The sequence below is a fragment of the Silurus meridionalis genome, chromosome 28, assembly GCF_014805685.1.
Source record: "Silurus meridionalis isolate SWU-2019-XX chromosome 28, ASM1480568v1, whole genome shotgun sequence".
NCBI classification, from domain to species: Eukaryota; Metazoa; Chordata; class Actinopteri; order Siluriformes; family Siluridae; genus Silurus; species Silurus meridionalis.
Window position 1 is genome coordinate 3,217,085 of NC_060911.1, and position 18,474 is coordinate 3,235,558.

At 35.8% G+C, this 18,474-nt stretch overlaps 1 protein-coding gene across 6 annotated transcripts; it reads right to left on the bottom strand.

Moving 5' to 3' along the window:
* Nucleotides 1-1,766: 1,766 nt before the first annotated feature.
* On the bottom strand, nt 1,767-17,236 carry LOC124381376 (CD209 antigen-like protein E). Of its 6 annotated transcripts, XM_046842963.1 has the most exons (8): nt 15,061-17,236; nt 14,353-14,431; nt 13,984-14,133; nt 13,790-13,894; nt 12,937-13,239; nt 12,406-12,548; nt 12,122-12,231; nt 1,785-2,063 (listed from the first exon to the last, which is right to left on the bottom strand). In XM_046842963.1, the coding sequence occupies exons 3-8, from the start codon at nt 14,129-14,131 to the stop codon at nt 1,916-1,918; spliced, it is 957 nt and encodes a 318-aa protein (XP_046698919.1). In that variant the 5' UTR covers nt 14,132-14,133; nt 14,353-14,431; nt 15,061-17,236; the 3' UTR covers nt 1,785-1,915. The 6 variants fall into 6 exon arrangements, with proteins under 6 accessions (XP_046698916.1, XP_046698919.1, XP_046698917.1 ...); XM_046842961.1 differs by lacking the exon at nt 14,353-14,431; XM_046842965.1 differs by lacking the exons at nt 14,353-14,431; nt 15,061-17,236 and adding an exon at nt 14,697-15,031.
* Nucleotides 17,237-18,474: the final 1,238 nt, after the last annotated feature.

Here is an 18,474-nt window from a genome sequence, read left to right on the forward strand (position 1 = left end):
TTTATGTATGTGTTTGTTTGTTTGTTTGAGAGAGAGAGAGAGAGAGAGAGAGAGAGAGAGAGAGAGATGTGTGTGTGTGTGTGTGTGTGTGTGTGTGTGTGTGTGTGTGTGTGTGTGTGTGTGTGTGTGTGTGTGTGTGTGTGTGTGTGTGTGTGTGTGTGTGTGTGTTGCTCTGTGATTGGTGAGAGATATCTAATAGATATTCTGCTGTGAAAAACAGGAAATGCAATAACCATTTTAACCGTGATATACATCAGTGTGCTCTGAGGTAAAAATCACTTTTAAGCACCCGTCTGCTTTTTTCCACTTTTACCCAAGTCAAGATGTCTGTGTGTGTGTGTGTGTGTGTGTGTGTGTGTGTGTGTGTGTGTGTGTGTGTGTGTGTGTGTGTGTGTGTGTGTGTGCATTGCTCTCTGATTGGAGATAGAAATGTTTTAGATATACTGCTGTAAACAGGAAATGCAATAACCTTTTTAGCAATGCTATTCATCAGTGTGCTCTAAGATCAGACCACTTTTTCATTTCTTTAGACACCCTGTTTATTTTCCAGTTTTACCCCAGTCATTGGCATGGCCTAATATAACATAGATATCATATTATTCAGATTATTGTACAAAAAGTACATGCTCACCTATGTCAACGTCCCATATGACACCGAGATAGGTGCTTCTCTGTTATAGAGAAAGCAAACTTTTCCGGCATTCAGCCAAAACCCCTGCTAATCAAATGTTTTAATCAGTAAATGTTATATGTCCAGGTATTAACACTTTCTTTTACCTGGTTGTTGAGTCTTCATGTTGTAATCCTCCTCTGTTTTGGGATTCTGATCTCTAACAGCATCTACACTCTCATAGATTTCCACCACCCTCTCGATGTTCTCTCCTCTATCCTCAGTGTAGCTCACATACTCAACAGTCTGAGACATCTCTGATCAATAATAAAAATTACTAAATTGTTAAATTATAGTGTCTATGTTGTTTGTAGACAACAGCTGCACACTTTATATGATGAACTGCTATGACTTGAGGAAGTTTACTGTATGTAATAGAGAAGTTATTGTTGTGTGATCCACCACACTGTATCTAGTTTCTAGTAAAATTCATAAATAATAGTTTCCATTTAAAAGAAAGTTCATATGGTTATCAGAAACCAGAAGAACTGATATAACATAGATATCATATTATTCAGATTATTGTTCAAAAAGTACATGCTCACCTATGTCTATGTAGGTGAATTTGTGTGTGTGTGTGTGTGTGTGTGTGTGTGTGTGTGTGTGTGTGTGTGTGTGTGTGTGTGTGTGTGTGTGTGTATGGGAGGTTGATACAGGACAGGGTCAGACACACATGAGTGTATTCAGTTGAGTTGACTTGAGTTATGTTGACTTGAGTTATGTTGACTTGTATTCACATGGTGAAGATTTAACACTGACACTGCACACATCAGTAGAACTGTAAAACTGACTTGAACATGGAGCAATATTAAGTCAAGCACCATCTTCTGGCATGTAAAAGTAGCCACAATATGTCAGGGTGATGTTTTTTTTTCTTGCACGTTCAGTACTTGACACTTAAAGTCTGCTTTTCATTTAAACTGTAGTTATATTTCCTTAACAGAAGCAAACATTGAATGATCAAATAAATCATCTTTATTTAAAGTTATATAAGCAAATCCAAAGCATGATGAAATAGACACTTTTTAAGAAAAATGTAAAAACTGTCAAATTTGGTAAATATAAATGGAGAAAATATCAATAATTAAGAGTTTGTAATTGACAGGCACCTGTCATTTAGCAATTTTGTAAAATATGTAAAAAAGTTTGGAAAAAAAAAAATCATAGTTACCAACAATAAGTAGCTCGGGTGAGCAGCTTGCCTTAACTCATTAATTTTTCAAAATCAATCAATCTGATATTTTACTAAACAGATCCAATTTTTTTCTCACAGATCCACTGTGCAGTTGAAGAGCTACGTTGGTCAAACCAACTTTGGATGCTATTAGGCTTATAAATCTGAGCATAGTCCTCATCATCAGTTAAATGGTTTGGTTCCCCAGAATGCCAGTACCCAAACCTGGAGAACAAAATTTAATAACACTTTTGACAAAGAAGCATATTATTAATATATATTAATAGGAACAAGTTATTTACTGGATTATATACATTTATGTTGTTTTTTTACCCAGCGGTCAGTGGTGTATTGTCCACCCATTTCCACACTCCTTCTGTATCTTTGTCAGTTAAACCAATCCAACCCACACCGTCTTTGCCCAGGAGATTATTGATGAAGTTCTGTAAACGATCAGAAAATAACAATATCAACGATCAGAAAATAACAATATCAGAGCATTGTTCTTTGTCTAAACATTTCATATTCTCTCTCTCTCTCTCTCTCTCTCTCTCTCTCTCTCTCTCACACACACACACACACACACACACACACACACACACACACACACACACACCTGTTCCTCAATATTGTTTATGATCACCAGGTCTGCTCCATTCTCTCTGCAGTACTGTCTGCTATCTTCCCAGTTCTTCTGGTTAGTAGAGATATAGTAAACACTAGAGTTTATGTAGGTCCATCCAAGTCTGGTATATGTATCTGAGCACACATTGAGAAATATGCAGTCAACAATCATTGTATGATGGAATCATCCATATGATTCTTACAAGGAAATAAGAGTACACCCTTATAGTAAAATAATCAGCATGCTAAAGTTTTAACCCTGAAAAAGATTTATTGTAATCTAAATCAAAATGCATCATTTTTTCATACAAATTTAAAGTCTGTTGCAAGTGCTGACATAGATAAATGCTTACATAAATGTTAAATAAATATTCTTACAGAAACCTTATCAATGATTGTGCATATTTTTATAAAGTCCTTTTGTAAGTGGTTATTGGTCATGTGCTAAATGCACGCAGGATATCGGAAGTACTGGATAAGAATGATTTGTTAATATATATACAATCAACTCCAAATCTTTAGGCAAAATCATGAACGAGAAATAGACAAAGGTCAGGCAATTAGCAAACAATAGGAGGTCAAAAACAAAAACGAGAAACAGAAGCAACATAGATAGATAGATAGATAGATAGATAGATAGATAGATAGATAGATAGATAGATAGATAGATAGATAGATAGATCCACTGAAAAGACACGTAAAAATGTAAAATCTTCTGACCAATGGAATTTGAGAATGTCTAGTTTTAGGTTTTAAGTACCAACCCCTCAAATGGATGGCTGGTTTATTGCATTAATTGAAGTATTAAAGAATTTGCTGACCTATAAAATCCAACTTGCTCTGAAGTCTGTCTTTCTCATTCTGTGTCTGGTTCCTCTCTATAGTCAGGTTGTTGTATCTGGTCTGTAACTGATTGTTTGTAGTAGTCAGGTTGTTGTATCGGGTCTGTAACTGATTGTTTGTAGTAGTCAAGTTGTTGTATCTGGTCTGTAACTGGATGTTTTCTGTAGTCAGGTTGTTGTATCTGGTCTGTAACTGGTTTTTGTCTATAGTCAGGTTGTTGTAGCTGGTCTGTAGCTGGTTGTTTTCTGTAATCAGGTTGTTGTATCTTGTTTGTAACTGATTGTTTTCTGTAGTCAGGTTGTTGTAACTGGTCTGTATCTGATTGTTTTCTGTAGTCAGGTTGTTGTAACTGGTCCGTAGCTGGTTGTTTTCTGTAGTCACGTTGTTGTATCTTGTCTGTAACTGGTTGTTTACTGTAGTCAGGTTGTTGTATCTGGTCTGTAACTGGTTGTTTTCTGTAATCAGATTAGTGAATTTGATCCAAAGCACTGAGATGGCAGCCAGCAGGAGAACACACAGCAGCAATACACACACTACAGTCACTCTGTAACATCTGCTCCCCTTCTTCTCTTTTTCTAAAGACCAATGAAAACAGAGACAGATTTAATGTAGCTTCATTCATCATATGATGCTGGAGGTTGCATTATTAAACAACCAGACTACACAAGCCTCCTTTATCAACAAGATAACAAAAAAGATAAAAACCTTTTTGTTTAGGAAATTAATTAATTGTTGTGTCAGGTTAGTGTAAGATAATACTTAGAAACACCAATGGATTGGAAAAAAGATCCTTAAATTTACTCTGTAATTTAAATCACAGCGAATGCTGTCAGCGCTCCAGTTATAAAATATTAATCAGCGTTGTCATTACAATCAGAATCTGGCTATGATAAAGCCAAGGGATTCACTTGCCTTTCTCTTTTTTTAATGTCACTTACTTTTTATTCTGTTTAACATGATGGTCTTATTCTTACAATTTGAAGCCTATTTATCTTAAATTCATGAGATGCACAAAATGCTACCTATATTTTGTGTTTGAATTTTCTTTCTTTCTTTCATGTCCTCCAACACTAGACTGTCGATTTGTCCCATGATGATGTCTGGGGCCTCCGACAGCTTTTGTGTCTCTAAAACCAAATGTATTAATCAATAAATGTACAGTCTGTGATGAACACATCATATCTACTGTAAGCAATATTTACAATTAGATGATCAAATGCAGTGTATATATATATATATATATATATATATATATATATATATATATATATATATATATATATATATACTGTATTACCTGTTTGTTGAGTCTTCATGATGGGATTCTCCCCTGTTTTGGGATTATATCTAACAGCATCTGCACTCTCATAGATTTCCACCACCCTCTCAATGCGCTTTCCTCTATTCTCAGCATCGTACTTCTGAGTCGTAGATTCCACAGTCTGAGACATCTCTTAACTATACCAAATTGGTGAATTATAGTGTCTCTGCTCTTCTGTGCACAACAAAATTAAACACTGATTGTGGAGGCAACAACTGCACACTTTAAATGATTTTTTGTTATAACTTAAGGAAGTCTATGTAATAGAGAAGTCATTGTTGTGTGACCCAGCGCACTATATCTATTTCCTATCTTTTTCCTATATATCCTGTATCTATTATCTAGTTTCAAATAATAAATCATAATTTGCATTTACAAAAAAGTGTATTTGGTTACCAGAAAACAGGAGCACTGACAGGAGAATATGAGCACCTGTGAGTAAACTCAGCCATGCGAACGCACATTCTGGAGACAGGGGGAATTGGCGAGACAGATGGCGAGGTGGTGAACTGAAGTCAGTTTGTAGAAGTAAATGTGAGAGGAGTGATCATAAATATTGATGCCTCACACACATTTAATTTCATTCCATATCATATGTTAGATCCATATCATAAAGATTAAATCCAGCAGTGTTATTTGCGCTTGTACTGATAATTGTTTCATAAAACTTATGGTTAAATATGGGTGTATAAAGGATGAGCTGATTCACGTATGCACACTTGCAGGTGAATTAGTATGACATTTTTGGCTTTCGGGTGCACGTATACTTTTAGTAAGGATCCTACTCACAGTTTTACAAATGACACCTCAGGACTTAAAGATGAAGCCAACTGCAGTAAACAGATGGAAAATAAAAGGCTCAAATACATGCAAATATGAGTGGGAAAGTAGACAATGATGTGTAAAATGAGGAAATAAAGGACACAAAAAATAAAGGAAACAAAGTTTTTTTTTATGAAGCTGCTAAAGCATTGTGGTATGCTTAATCTATAGATCAGAATCATTGGCAATGGTTTTTTCATTGGAAATATATATTATTTTAAAAAAGCAAAATGATTTGTATAAAACTATCTTTTCTTTTAGCAAATACAATGAGATTTGACCTGCAGTAGGTCATGAATGTGCTGACTTTTGGCAGTATAAGCAGAAAAATCATTGGACAATAGAAAAATAATAAAATGTGATTCAGAAACCAGTTTCCCCTTTAGACTCTCAAACACCTGTAAATATACTGTTCCCTTATTAATGCGAAAATGTGCACATGATAAAAGATTTGAATGGGATAAAATGTACAACATGTTATAAACAGGTCTTATTTTAAAATGCTGCATAATTCTCCAACTGCTAATTAAACACATTATAGTACACGTACTGAATTAACCTTACTGATGAAACACGGTTTTCTTTTAGGTCCAGTATATTGTAATGGAACATGGAACATCATTTCATGCTTTATTATGTACATTATTTTTATGTGGCAGCAAAGGCCGAGTGCCGGTTTGAGAATGAAGAGCGGAGCTGGAGAAATCAAGCAGTGAGAATCACAAACCTACATGAAGCAACATCTAGCAAATCTGTGTTCTTTTTTTTTTTTTAGAGGGCAGAGGATGGAACCAAGAGAGAGAGAGAGAGAGAGAGAGAGAGAGAGAGAGAGAGAGAGACAGACAGACAGACAGACAGACAGACAGACAGACAGACAGACAGACAGGGGTGTTTCCGTTTTATCTCCCGAATCAGAATCCCGCAAGAGCTCCAGACTACCAAAACATGGCATTTACTTCAGGGACACTACACTAGCTTTACAAATGATTGGGGACTAAATCATTTAGTCCCCAATGGAGTGATTTAACAGAACCCTCAAAATATGATTTGGAAGGATGAAACGGCTTGAGCTCTTATTGTTCGCAGTACAAGAGATCTCACAAGCCTCCACAGGGTTTTTTTCCTTTCTAATTAGTACATGGCCATAAACCATGCAGAGTGCCAGACATCATCTGTGAAAACTAAGAGGAGGAAGCGTCAAACAGCAAAAATAAAATTCAGTACGTCCTTGACTCCAAACCATGGTCAATTAACATTGGGAATTTGAAACAGACTCAAGAAGGGCAGTCCTGGCTGTATAATAGGGCAAAACATCTGCTGTATAATAAAAAGAAAACTGCTGTATTCTGAAGTAACTGAAGCTTATTTATGCACATATTAGAACATCCAGAAAGTAAGTCATTACAATAATCCAAACTGGATGTAACAAAAGCATAAATAAGTTTTTCTGCATCATGTAACATTTTTTATTGTAGCAATATTTCTATGGTGAAAGAAGCCTATTCTATTAATGTTATCCACATACATCTCAAATGAAAGGTCTTTTACAGCTGTACATGCTGAGATAGAAATCCATCCAGAGATGATATGCAATAAGAAAGTTTACTTTTAGATTCATGTGGAATTAGTAAAAGTACAGCGTTATCAGAACTAACACACATCAATAAACAAACACCAGACAAAAACGGAAGAGAAACTTAAATACACACAGGGTTAACAGGATTCAGGTGGAAACAATAATATCTAATTAAGGACACAGAGACAAAATGGCTTCATCTAGTGGGGAAAAACAGGAAACACAAGGTAAAGAAAAAAACTAAAGGCTAGAAACAGAGTAGTATGGATGATCTGCTTTGGCAACCCCTAATGGAAGCAGCCGAAAAAAGAAGTACGCAGCACATAACATGTAACATAGTGCCATCTAGTGGCATATTTAGGTAACAAGCTCAATCTGATATCACGTCCACTTTTATTTAAAGCAAAGTCTAAACACTAAACATAATGTTATTTTATAACATGTCTAAACGTGTAACATTTAAATTTATGGCATTTACATTTACCGCATTTAGCACATGCCCTTATTCAGAGCGACGTACAAAAGTGCTTCGAGTTTCTATTAATGAATAAATCAACACTTGTTAACTAAATTACAAACATAAGATACAATTCAGGATTTTTGTTTATGCAACTGATAAACTATAAACGTGCAATTTTTTTACTGATGCATTTTAAACAATTTCTTACAGGTTTAATATATTAAGTCTTTTAATGCATCTAGACCTTCTAAGTAGGAGTGCATGACTGTTAATGTTTCTGTGTGCGAATCGGAGTTACAGTCTTTTGTTGTGTACAATGCAGTTGAATCAGACTCAGTATTGCTTTGATTCAAGTCTTTTACTTAAAAAAATATTTTTCAAAAGATCACTTCTGTTTCGATCACTTCTTGCCGAGCTGTCGCTTTTTTCCTCTAGAACATCACTACTGAATCTGATGACATTATCCTGTACCAATAGTTGTAGCTGGTTTGCAGTCCTGTTATAGTAGAACATTTGTTTACTTTCAGTTGCTGGGGTTTCTGCTTCATTTTTACAGATCCTTTCTGTTTTGAACATGATGGCAGTGTCTTCCAGCCGAGAACCAGTGAGGTCCTTTACACAGAGATTTTTCAGGTTTCTCAGTGGTTTCTTTACTGAAGAGAGCAAACCTGTTGGATACAAGAGGATTGGAGTGGTGCTCCTGTAGACAATCTTTAGACAATAGACTTGGTGCCGGATTACTTACTCTGTCTTAGTACTTAGTACTTAGTACTTGAATGTGAATGATGAGCAGCCTGTGGTGACTGGTGCAGAGCAAAAACTCCCTTAGATGTTATGAGGAAGAAACCTTGAGAGGAAAAGGGGAATTGTTCTCATCTGGGTGATATCAAGCGTGTGATTATAAATATTAAAGCAATGAGAGTGAGAACTACCGTGAGCACCGGAATGTACGTTTTTGAGTAATGTCTTTTCTACAGTCTTATACAGTCATTTGAGGTTATGGAACCAGGAGCTACTAAGCGACTCATAAAATAGCTAAACATTTGATAGATCCTACATAGATCCAACACCAGGTTCTCTTCCAACTCCAGAAACTTTAAACACTCAAAAACACCTTTTTGGATGCCCACCTTATTAGAGAACTTATGTACGTTAGTGTGGTTTCTTTAGCTTGTTTTTTGCATTTACAGACACTTGCTGCTGCATTTTTGACTAACAGGAGCTTATTTATGCACATATTGGAACATCCAGACTATAAGGCATTACAATATTCCAACCTAGAAGTACCAAAAGCTTGAACTATTTCTTCTGCATCATGTAACATCATTTCATATCCAAGCAATACTTCTAAAATGATAGGACGCTATTCTAGTAATATTACCTAGGGAACGGCTGGAGTCAATAATCACATTAAGGTCTTTTACTGCTGTCCATTAAAAGACAGAAATATCACCTAGTGATACCATGTACAGTAATCAGAAAGCAGCAAATTGCTTTAAGGAATGAGTTCAGGAGACACAGACTAATTGTATATATACTTTACTATACAGGGAGTGCAGAATTATTAGGCAAGTTGTATTTTGAGGATTAATTTTATTTGAGGATTTAATTTGAACAACAACCATGTTCTCAATGAACACAAAAAACTCATTAATATCAAAGCTGAATATTTTTGGAAGTAGTTTTTAGTTTTAGCTATTTTAGGGGGATATCTGTGTGTGCAGGTGACTATTACTGTGCATAATTATTAGGCAACTTAACAAAAAACAAATTTATACCCATTTCAATTATTTATTTTTACCAGTGAAACCAATATAACATCTCAACATTCACAAATATACATTTCTGACATTCAAAACCAAACAAAAACAAATCAGTGACCAATATAGCCACCTTTCTTTGCAAGGACACTCAAAAGCCTGCCATCCATGGATTCTGTCAGTGTTTTGATCTGTTCACCATCAACATTGCGTGCAGCAGCAACCACAACCTCCCAGACACTGTTCAGAGGTGTACTGTTTTCCCTCCTTGTAAATCGCACATTTGATGATGGACCACAGGTTCTCAATGGGGTTCAGATCAGGTGAACAAGGAGGCCATATCATTAGATTTTCTTCTTTTATACCCTTTCTTGCCAGCCACGCTGTGGAGTACTTGGACGTGTGTGATGGAGCATTGTCCTGCATGAAAATCATGTTTTTCTTGAAGGATGCAGACTTCTTCCTGTACCACTGCTTGAAGAAGGTGTCTTCCAGAAACTGGCAGTAGGACTGGGAGTTCAGCTTGACTCCATCCTCAACCCGAAAAGGCCCCACAAGCTCATCTTTGATGATACCAGCCCAAACCAGTACTCCACCTCCACCTTGCTGGCGTCTGAGTCGGACTGGAGCTCTCTGCCCTTTACCAATCCAGCCACGGGCCCATCCATCTGGCCCATCAAGACTCACTCTCATTTCATCAGTCCATAAAACCTTAGAAAAATCAGTCTTGAGATATTTCTTGGCCCAGTCTTGACGTTTCAGCTTGTGTGTCTTGTTCAGTGGTGGTCGACTTTCTGCCTTTCTTACCTTGGCCATGTCTCTGAGTATTGCACACCTTGTGCTTTTGGGCACTCAGTGATGTTGCAGCTCTGAAATATGGCCAAACTGGTGGCAAGTGGCATCTTGGCAGCTGCACGCTTGACTTTTCTCAGTTCACGGGCAGTTATTTTGCGCCTTGGTTTTTCCACACGCTTCTTGCGACCCTGTCGACTATTTTGAATGAAACGCTTGATTGTTCGATGATCACGCTTCAGAAGCTTGGCTATTTTAAGACTGCTGCATCCCTCTGCAATATATCTCACTATTTTTGGCTTTTCTGAGCCTGTCAAGTCCTTCTTTTGACCCATTTTGCCAAAGGAAAGGAAGTTGCCTAATAATTATGCACACCTGATATAGGGTGTTGATGTCATTAGACCACACCCCTTCTCATTACAGAGATGCACATCACCTAATATGCTTAATTGGTAGTAGGCTTTCCAGCCTATACAGCTTGGAGTAAGACAACATGCATAACGAGGATGATGTGGTCAAAATACTCATTTGCCTAATAATTCTGCACTCCCTGTATACTATATATACTCCAGTATGTCTTTCAGGTTGTAACAACACACAGATAGAAATTTAGGTAAACTGTATTTAATAAATCCAGGCATAGTTCAGGTAATCAACAAAAAAACTAAAACAAGGCAGACATTATCAGAAACGTGGACAATAACAGTTCAGTAATAAAAAAACAATCCAATAAATCAAGACTCACACGTCAGGTGTAGCAAAACAGGATTTTAAATTAAGTTGAAGTGAGACATTGTGATTTCTTAGTTATGACATGAGAGAAAATTTAGGAAACTGAATATACAGTTGGTGCTTTGTAATAAACAGTGTCAGTGTGACAGTGAGAGGACAGGATCTACACTTCTCAGCAGTATTGGGTCACCTGATCTTGCCTGCTATATGTTTTTTTTTTCAAAATTGTTACCACAAAGCTGGAGGCACTCAATTGTACAGGACGTCTTTAGATGTGCTACAATAAAATTTAGCATTTACTTGAACTTGGAAACCACATCTGTTCCAGCATGGTGATGCCGCTGTGCACAAAGTGAGCTCCTTGAAGATCTGGCTTACATGCTTTGTAGGGGAAGATCTTGAGTGGCCTGCTATAGAGGTCTGATTTCTTACCTTCTGAACACCTTTGGGATTAATGTGAATGCTGACTGAAACCCAGGTCTCCTTACCTACATCAAGACCTGACCTACATTAAGACCTTCAGAAGAGTGGAGAGAATTATAAGAGCAAATTGAGATTAAATGTGGAATGCAATGCTCCAATGCTACTGTACTTATGACCAGGTGACCCAATATTTTTGGCAAAATATGTATGTCATGCAAAATGTTTTTATTTGCACTTCCAGTACTTGACGCTTAAAGTCTGCTTTTCATTTAAACCATAGTTATGTTTTCTTTGCAGAAGCAGACATTAAATGAACAAATACATCATTATTATTTGAAGTAACTCAAAAGCAAAAGCAGAGCATGGTGAAACAGACTTCTCAAGAAACATTTAGCACCTTCATGTATTGTTCATTTCAGTAATTCATGACATGCCATTACATTAGAAAAAAACAATATAAATAAACATTATAAATAAACAAAAGAAATTACTGACTAAGAAGACTTCAAGCAGCTGTAATTTTGCAGTTTTTAAATTTTTAGAAATGCAAGAAAGAAAAAAAAAATTAATTAATAATTAATTGCTGACTACAAGTAGCTCGGGTGAGCAGCTTGCCTTAACTCATTAATTTTTTTTAATCATTCAGTCTGACTTTTTACTAAACAGATTAAAATTTTTTCTCACAGATCCACCGTGCACTTACAGAGCTACGTTGGTCAATCCAACTTTGTATGCTATCAGGCTTATAAATCTGAGCATAGTCCTCACCAGAGTAATTGTTTGGTTCCCCAGAACGCCAGTACCTAAACCCAGAGAATAATAATTAATAATACAGGTGACTTTTGACAAAGAAGATTATTAATTAATTCTATTAATAGGAATAAATAATTTGGATTATATCATTTTATGGGTTTATTTTTTTACCCAGTGGTCAGTGATGTATTGTCCACCCATTTCCACACTCCCTCTTTATCTTCGTCAGTGAGACCAATCCAACCTATTCCATTTTTGCCCAGGAGATTATTGATGAAGTTCTGTAAACGATCAGGAAATACAACCAGTGCTTTTTTCTTTGTATAAACTGTCATTCTTTCTCTCTCTCTCTCTCTCTCTCTCTCTCTCTCTCTCTCTCTCTCTCTCTCTCTCTCTCTCTCTCTCTCTATCCCCCCCCACTTCCCTCACCCTCTTTCTCTCATTCTTGTTCTCACCTGTTCCTCTGTGCTGTTTATAATCACGAGGTCTGCATTTCTGTTTTTGCAGTCTTTCCTGCTCTCAGTCCAGTATCTTTCATTATAAGAGATATAGTAAAAGCTGGAGCTGAAGTAAACCCATCCAAGACTGGTATTATTATCTGAGCACACATTGAGACAGTGTTCTTATTGTGTTATGGTAAAACAATCAACATCATAAAGTCATCACCATAAAGTAGTTTTATTGTTCTCTACCTTCACATGCATTTTTTAAATATCTGTAAAAATCCATCTGTACCACAGTAATCACAACCTTGCCGAACCAATCATTTGAAACATTGTTGGCACTATGACTGTCTGAGAAATCAAAATCAACACCTTCTGGCCAATGGGATTTGAAAGTACTGTGGTTCGACTTTATTAAATGAATAGTTAATTTTTGGGAATCTACAACCCTGAAATGCACAAAATAGATGTTTACTGTAGGGTTCCTGATGTTCCTTGGTCCTTAAGTAATGGTATTGAAAAAGTATGAAATCATTTGCTCACCTATATCAAGCAGCTTGCGCTGAAGTCTGTCTTTCTCATTCTGTAACTGGTCTCTCTCTATAGTCAGGTTGTTGTAACGGGTCTGTAACTGGTTTCTCTCTATAGTCAGGTTGAGGTAACTGGTCTGTAACTGGTCTTTCTCTACAGTCAGCTTGTTGTAAATGGTCTGTAACTGGTCGTTCTCTGTATTCAATGTGGTGAATTTTGTCCACAGCACAATGATGGCAGTCAGCAGGAGAACGCACAGTAGCAACATACACACTAAAGACAAGGTGTAACATCTGCTCCCCTTCTTGTCCCCTCCTAGAGATCAATGGATGCATATATTATAGTAAACTGATTTAATATAGTTTATTTTACACATTCATATTGCAATGGAATCTTCCGGTAACCAAACAACCATCAATGTGGCAAACAATTGAAATAGTGCCATCGTTCTCTTCAGGAAGTAGCATTTATTAAATTGCATCAGACCCTCTAGTGAACAGCTCCTTCAGCAATTACACAGAAACAGATAAAAACCTTTCTGTTTACAAAAATAATAAGTGAAGCAGTGGTGGTGTGGGGTTACTATTACCATGCCAAAGACACGTATGCCATCAGGCAGAAACTTCACAGCAATCAGAAAAAGATAATTAAATTTACACTGTCATTTGAATGCTGTCAGAGTTTCAGTTATAAAATATTAATCTAAACTGTCTTAACAATCAAAATCTGGTCATAATAAAGCCAAGGGATTCCTATGCCATCTGGCATTTTATTTAATTGTACATGACTGACTTTTTTCCTTCAAAATGAACCTTATTTATCCATGAGATACACAACCTTCTAAAATACAAGAGTTAAATGATACCTGTGTTTTCTGTATGAATTTGAGTTGTTCTTTTTATGTCCTCCAACTCAAGACTGCCTTTCTGAGCCTTAATGATGTCCGGGACCTCAGAGAAATTTTGTGTCCCTGCAAATCGAATGTATTAATCAATAAATGTTCAGTATGTGCTAAAACATTAAAAAAGTTCTTAAAAAATATTCAAAAAAATGTTTTACCTGGTTGTTGAGTCTTCATGTTGGGATCATTCTTTGGTTTTTGATTATGATCTCTAACAGCATCTGCACTCTCATAAATTTCCACCACCCTCTCGATGTGCTCTCCTCTATCCTCAGTGTAGCTCACATACTCAACAGTCTGAGACATCTCTGATCAATAATAAAACAAATACTAAATTGGTAAATATTTAGTGTCTTTGCTCTACTGTGCACAACAAAGTGACACACTGATTGTGTAGGTAACAATTTAAAATGATTTTCTGTTAAGATCTGAGGAAGTATATTGTATATAATAGAGAAGTCATTGTTGTGTGATCCACCACTGTTTCTAGATTCTATTAAAATTTATAAATGATAATTTGCATTTACAAGAAAGTTCATGTGGTTACCAGGATCCAGGAGCATCTCACAGTCCAGTCTATGGTCAATTGTATAACAACCTAATAAACTAATAAATAATATAATATGACAAATTGGAAAACATAGGTAAAAGCCAAAAGCTTTGTTTCTGTTGGCAAAATTGAACATTTAAATAGAAAAATAAGTCAAAAATGCAGGTGTTTAATGATAAAACTGACATTAATGAAGGATACACCAAGAATTATTGTTGTTTTATAGAAGGTTAAGTTTTTAGACACATTGAGCAAGTCAAGGACTAACTAGAAGATGATTTATAAAAAGAAAATGTACACAACAGTGCTTAAATACTGTACATGCAAATATGAGTGGGAAACTAGACAATGATGTGTAAAATGGGAAAATAAGGCACCTGCAAAAAAGAGGAAAATAATCAGTATGAGCTCTTAGATCAGCCATCTGCTAAACCATCTAAATTCATGGGACATCATAGTACAAACCCCTATGTTTTACATTGGAATTTGATTTTTTTTCCTGTCCTCCATATCTAGACTGCACTTCTGACTCCTGATGATGTCTGGGGTGTCAAATAAGTTTAGTATTTTTGCAGTCAAATGTATTAATCAATACAATATAATAATATGTATGTATTGTAAGAATTGTTCAAGACTCAAATAAATAAATGAAAAACAAAAGTAGTAATCATGAGAACTTTTTTACCTGGTTGTTGAGTCGTCATGTTGGGATCATTTTCTGGTTTTTGATTATGATCTCTAACAGCATCTGCACTCTCATAAATTTCCAGCACCCTCTCGATGTGCTCTACTTAATCCTCTGTGTATTTCACAGTCTGAGACATCTCTGATCAATAATAACACAAATACTAAATTGGAGAATTATAGTGTCTCTGCTCTACTGTGCACAATAAAGTGACACACTGATTGTGTAGGTAACATTTGCACATTTTGTAATTATTTACTGTTATGATTTGAGGAAGTCTATTGTATATAATAGAGAAGTCATTGTTGTGCTCCAGCACACTGTATTTGAATTACATTTAAATCTATAAATCAAAATTTGCATTTACAAGAAGGTTCATGTGGTTACCAGGATCCAGGAGCATCTCACAGTCCAGTCTATGGTCAATTGTATAACAACCTAATAAACTAATAAATAATTTGATGACAAATTCCAAACCATAAGTAAAAGCCAAAAAGCTTTGTTTCTGTTGGCAAAATTGAACATTTAAAAGATGATTTATAAGAAGAAAATGTACACAACAATGCTCAAATACTGTACATGCAAATATGAGTGGTAAACTAGACAATGATAAATGAAATACAGTAAATGAAACTAGACAATGGTAATGTAGGGAAATAAAACACCTGCAACAAAAAAAAAGGAAAAATAATCAGCAATTTTTTTATACAGCTGCATCGTTGTCATCATGAGTTTTAAGAGACAGTCAGCATGTTTTTTCTTTTAAAACAAATCTAATAAATAAAAACATCTTTTTTTTTGCAGAAACCTGTTTCTACCTTTAGAGTCTCAAATACTTGCAAATATATATGGCTCTGATAAATCTGCATTAATGACAATTAGGAAAGGTGTTACATGATAAAAAAAAAAAAAGCTATGCCTTTAATTAATTGTACAAAAAGTTAGCAGGTCTAATTATAAAGTGCTATGGGATGCTTTAACTGCTAATTCAGAAAATAATACTACACATACTGAATTACAGGTGAAACACATTTTTCCTTTAGATTTAGAGAAATGTAACAGGACATGGAACATCTCTCCATGTTTTATTATGAACATTAGTCTCCTAATAGCACAGTCCTCTTTAGTAAAATTATTTGGTTTTATATTCTATTTATATAATAGTTATCATCAATTATGAATTCAATTTAATGAATATAAAGCTGCGATTTTATTTATAGCCTACTGTCAGAGCTGCAGTTAAATTAGATCAATTAACACCATCTGACCAATCAGAATGAAGAATTCAGCAGCACTCTGGCAAAATGGGCTCTAATACATGCAGCAAATTGTAGTATTTCAAAAATGTATTTATTTCATCCCCAAAACATGCCAACATGCTCCGAAGACTGTCTTTGCTTTCTGTAATCGGTCCCCCTTTATAGCCAAGATGCCATAACTGATTGTTCTTCTGTATTACAATGTGTGTGTTTTCTCAATAACCGCGCAGTACACCTTTATGTCCAACTCACATGGTGAACATCCACTTTATTCTTTCTATATTATAACTTCCATCCCCTCCACATACATCATCATTCCGCGCTCTCCAGTGCATAGCTAAAGACTGGCGCTCTCTCTTGACCCATTTGTCAAGTCCACACATATACGTATTTTTCCATTTGCTTTAGGAACGACAACCATTCCCGTGCACCATTCTGTGGGGCTGCTCAACTTTGAGATTACATTTATTGACTACATTCTGTCAAGTTCTTCTTTCACTTTCATTCTGAGGGGTATGGGAACTCTATGATGTGTTGACAACCCTAGGCCACTAAACACTGATGAAAATGCTCTAATGTAGTCGCAGTCCTGTTGTGTGACTGTATCCATCCTGTGGATAAGATTTAAGGCCTCAATAGCGGGAGAAGAGATTTTGTGAGTTTGTTTACAACATATATTTCCTGAATGCTGCTTTGACTTTTAGCACTCAGCACGCACTGGAAACATTCTTTAACATCCAGAAAGTTGTGCCCTGGGTTATACAGTATTTCTGGTGCTGTTTTCAGCTCACCAAAATGATGATCATCGTCATGTCCAACTCACATAATGAACATCCATTTTATTCTTTCTATATTATAACTTCCGTCCCCTCGACATACGTCATCACTCCGCGCTCTCCGGTGCATTATGGGTAATGCAGTCCCTAGAGTTAAATCTTCCGCCTGTTCTTCCCCCATTAGCCAGAAGACTCTTCACACAGGTTAATTGAAAGGGTCATAAGATGTACAAATAGACTATAGATGATTAGGCAAGATAGAAAATGAGATACAGTAAACTGACAAGTACTGAACAGGTATTTTAAGCATAAGGTATAAAGGCATTTTTACCCATTTTAGGACCCATAATCAAGGCTAAAATGCACAGAAAGCACAAAAAAGAATGCTTTGGAAAGCACTCTATGACATTGTGCACAAGCTAATATTGGACTCTTCAAGCATCTGTTTTACCACAAGACTAAATCGCTCATGAGTTTCATCTTAATTTGAGAAGATGAATATAAAATACAAATATAGAATACAAAAATAAAACAAATGTTTTCTGATTAAAAATATTTTTCGGTGAAGTTTATTTTTTTTATTTTTATCTAAGCGAAGAAAGGACGTCGTAAATAAGGGTATGTTTTGCTGGAGGTTTTAATTCCGCCTAATTTCGCCTAAACTAATTAAAAATGTTGTTACCTAATGAATGTATCCAGGCTGAAGATCCACATATAGAACACAAGCAGAGAAAAGATGATGATGATCAGGAATGTGTCTGTTCTCACTCATGTTTAATCACTGACTCCCTCTGTCTCATCCACATTAACCCCAAACTTCTTACTACCTACTGCCTGCTGATTCTTATCTCCATAAAGAGTGAGAGTCAGGACTTTATACACCAGCGGATTGAAAAAGACTCGCATTAAAGGAAATCAGTTGTTCGGCTGAAATTGGCGCGCAGTGAGAAGAAAAATTTGATATTTCACCAAATCAATGGATTAAAACTAAAGTAACGAGCCGGTTTTGAAAATGTAAGAAGTAAAAAGTACAGATATTTGTGTAAAAATGTAATGAGTAAAAGTAAAAAGTTGTCTGTAAAATAAATAGTGGAGTAAAAAACTGATACCAGAAAAATCTACTTAAGTACAGTAACGAAGTATTTGTACTCTGTTACTTCCCACCTCTGGTGTCGAGTACTGAGCACACTGAGTTACAAAACATTTTTCAGTTCAAATTTCTAGATATTATTGTACAAAACAGGTTTAAACCAAAATAGAAACAAAGGCTCAACAGGATTGGTAACAGCATGTGCACAGAGACAAAGCATATACTTCAGATGTGCATGAGTGAACTGAGGCCATTTAATTTAAGCCTTTAAGAGTTTTTCATTCATTGC

Bases quoted from the DNA above. Each gene is read 5' to 3' on its own strand.
- LOC124381376 (XM_046842960.1), bottom strand. From the start codon at position 4,762: ATGTCTCAGACTGTGGAATCTACGACTCAGAAGTACGATGCTGAGAAT. The intron at 4,439-4,608 runs GTAATACAGTAT...ATTTGGTTTTAG, and splicing joins CATGAAGACTCAACAAACAG to AGACACAAAAGCTGTCGGAG. The intron at 3,887-4,333 runs GTAGCATTTTGT...ATTGGTCTTTAG, and splicing joins AATTCAAACACAAAATATAG to AAAAAGAGAAGAAGGGGAGC.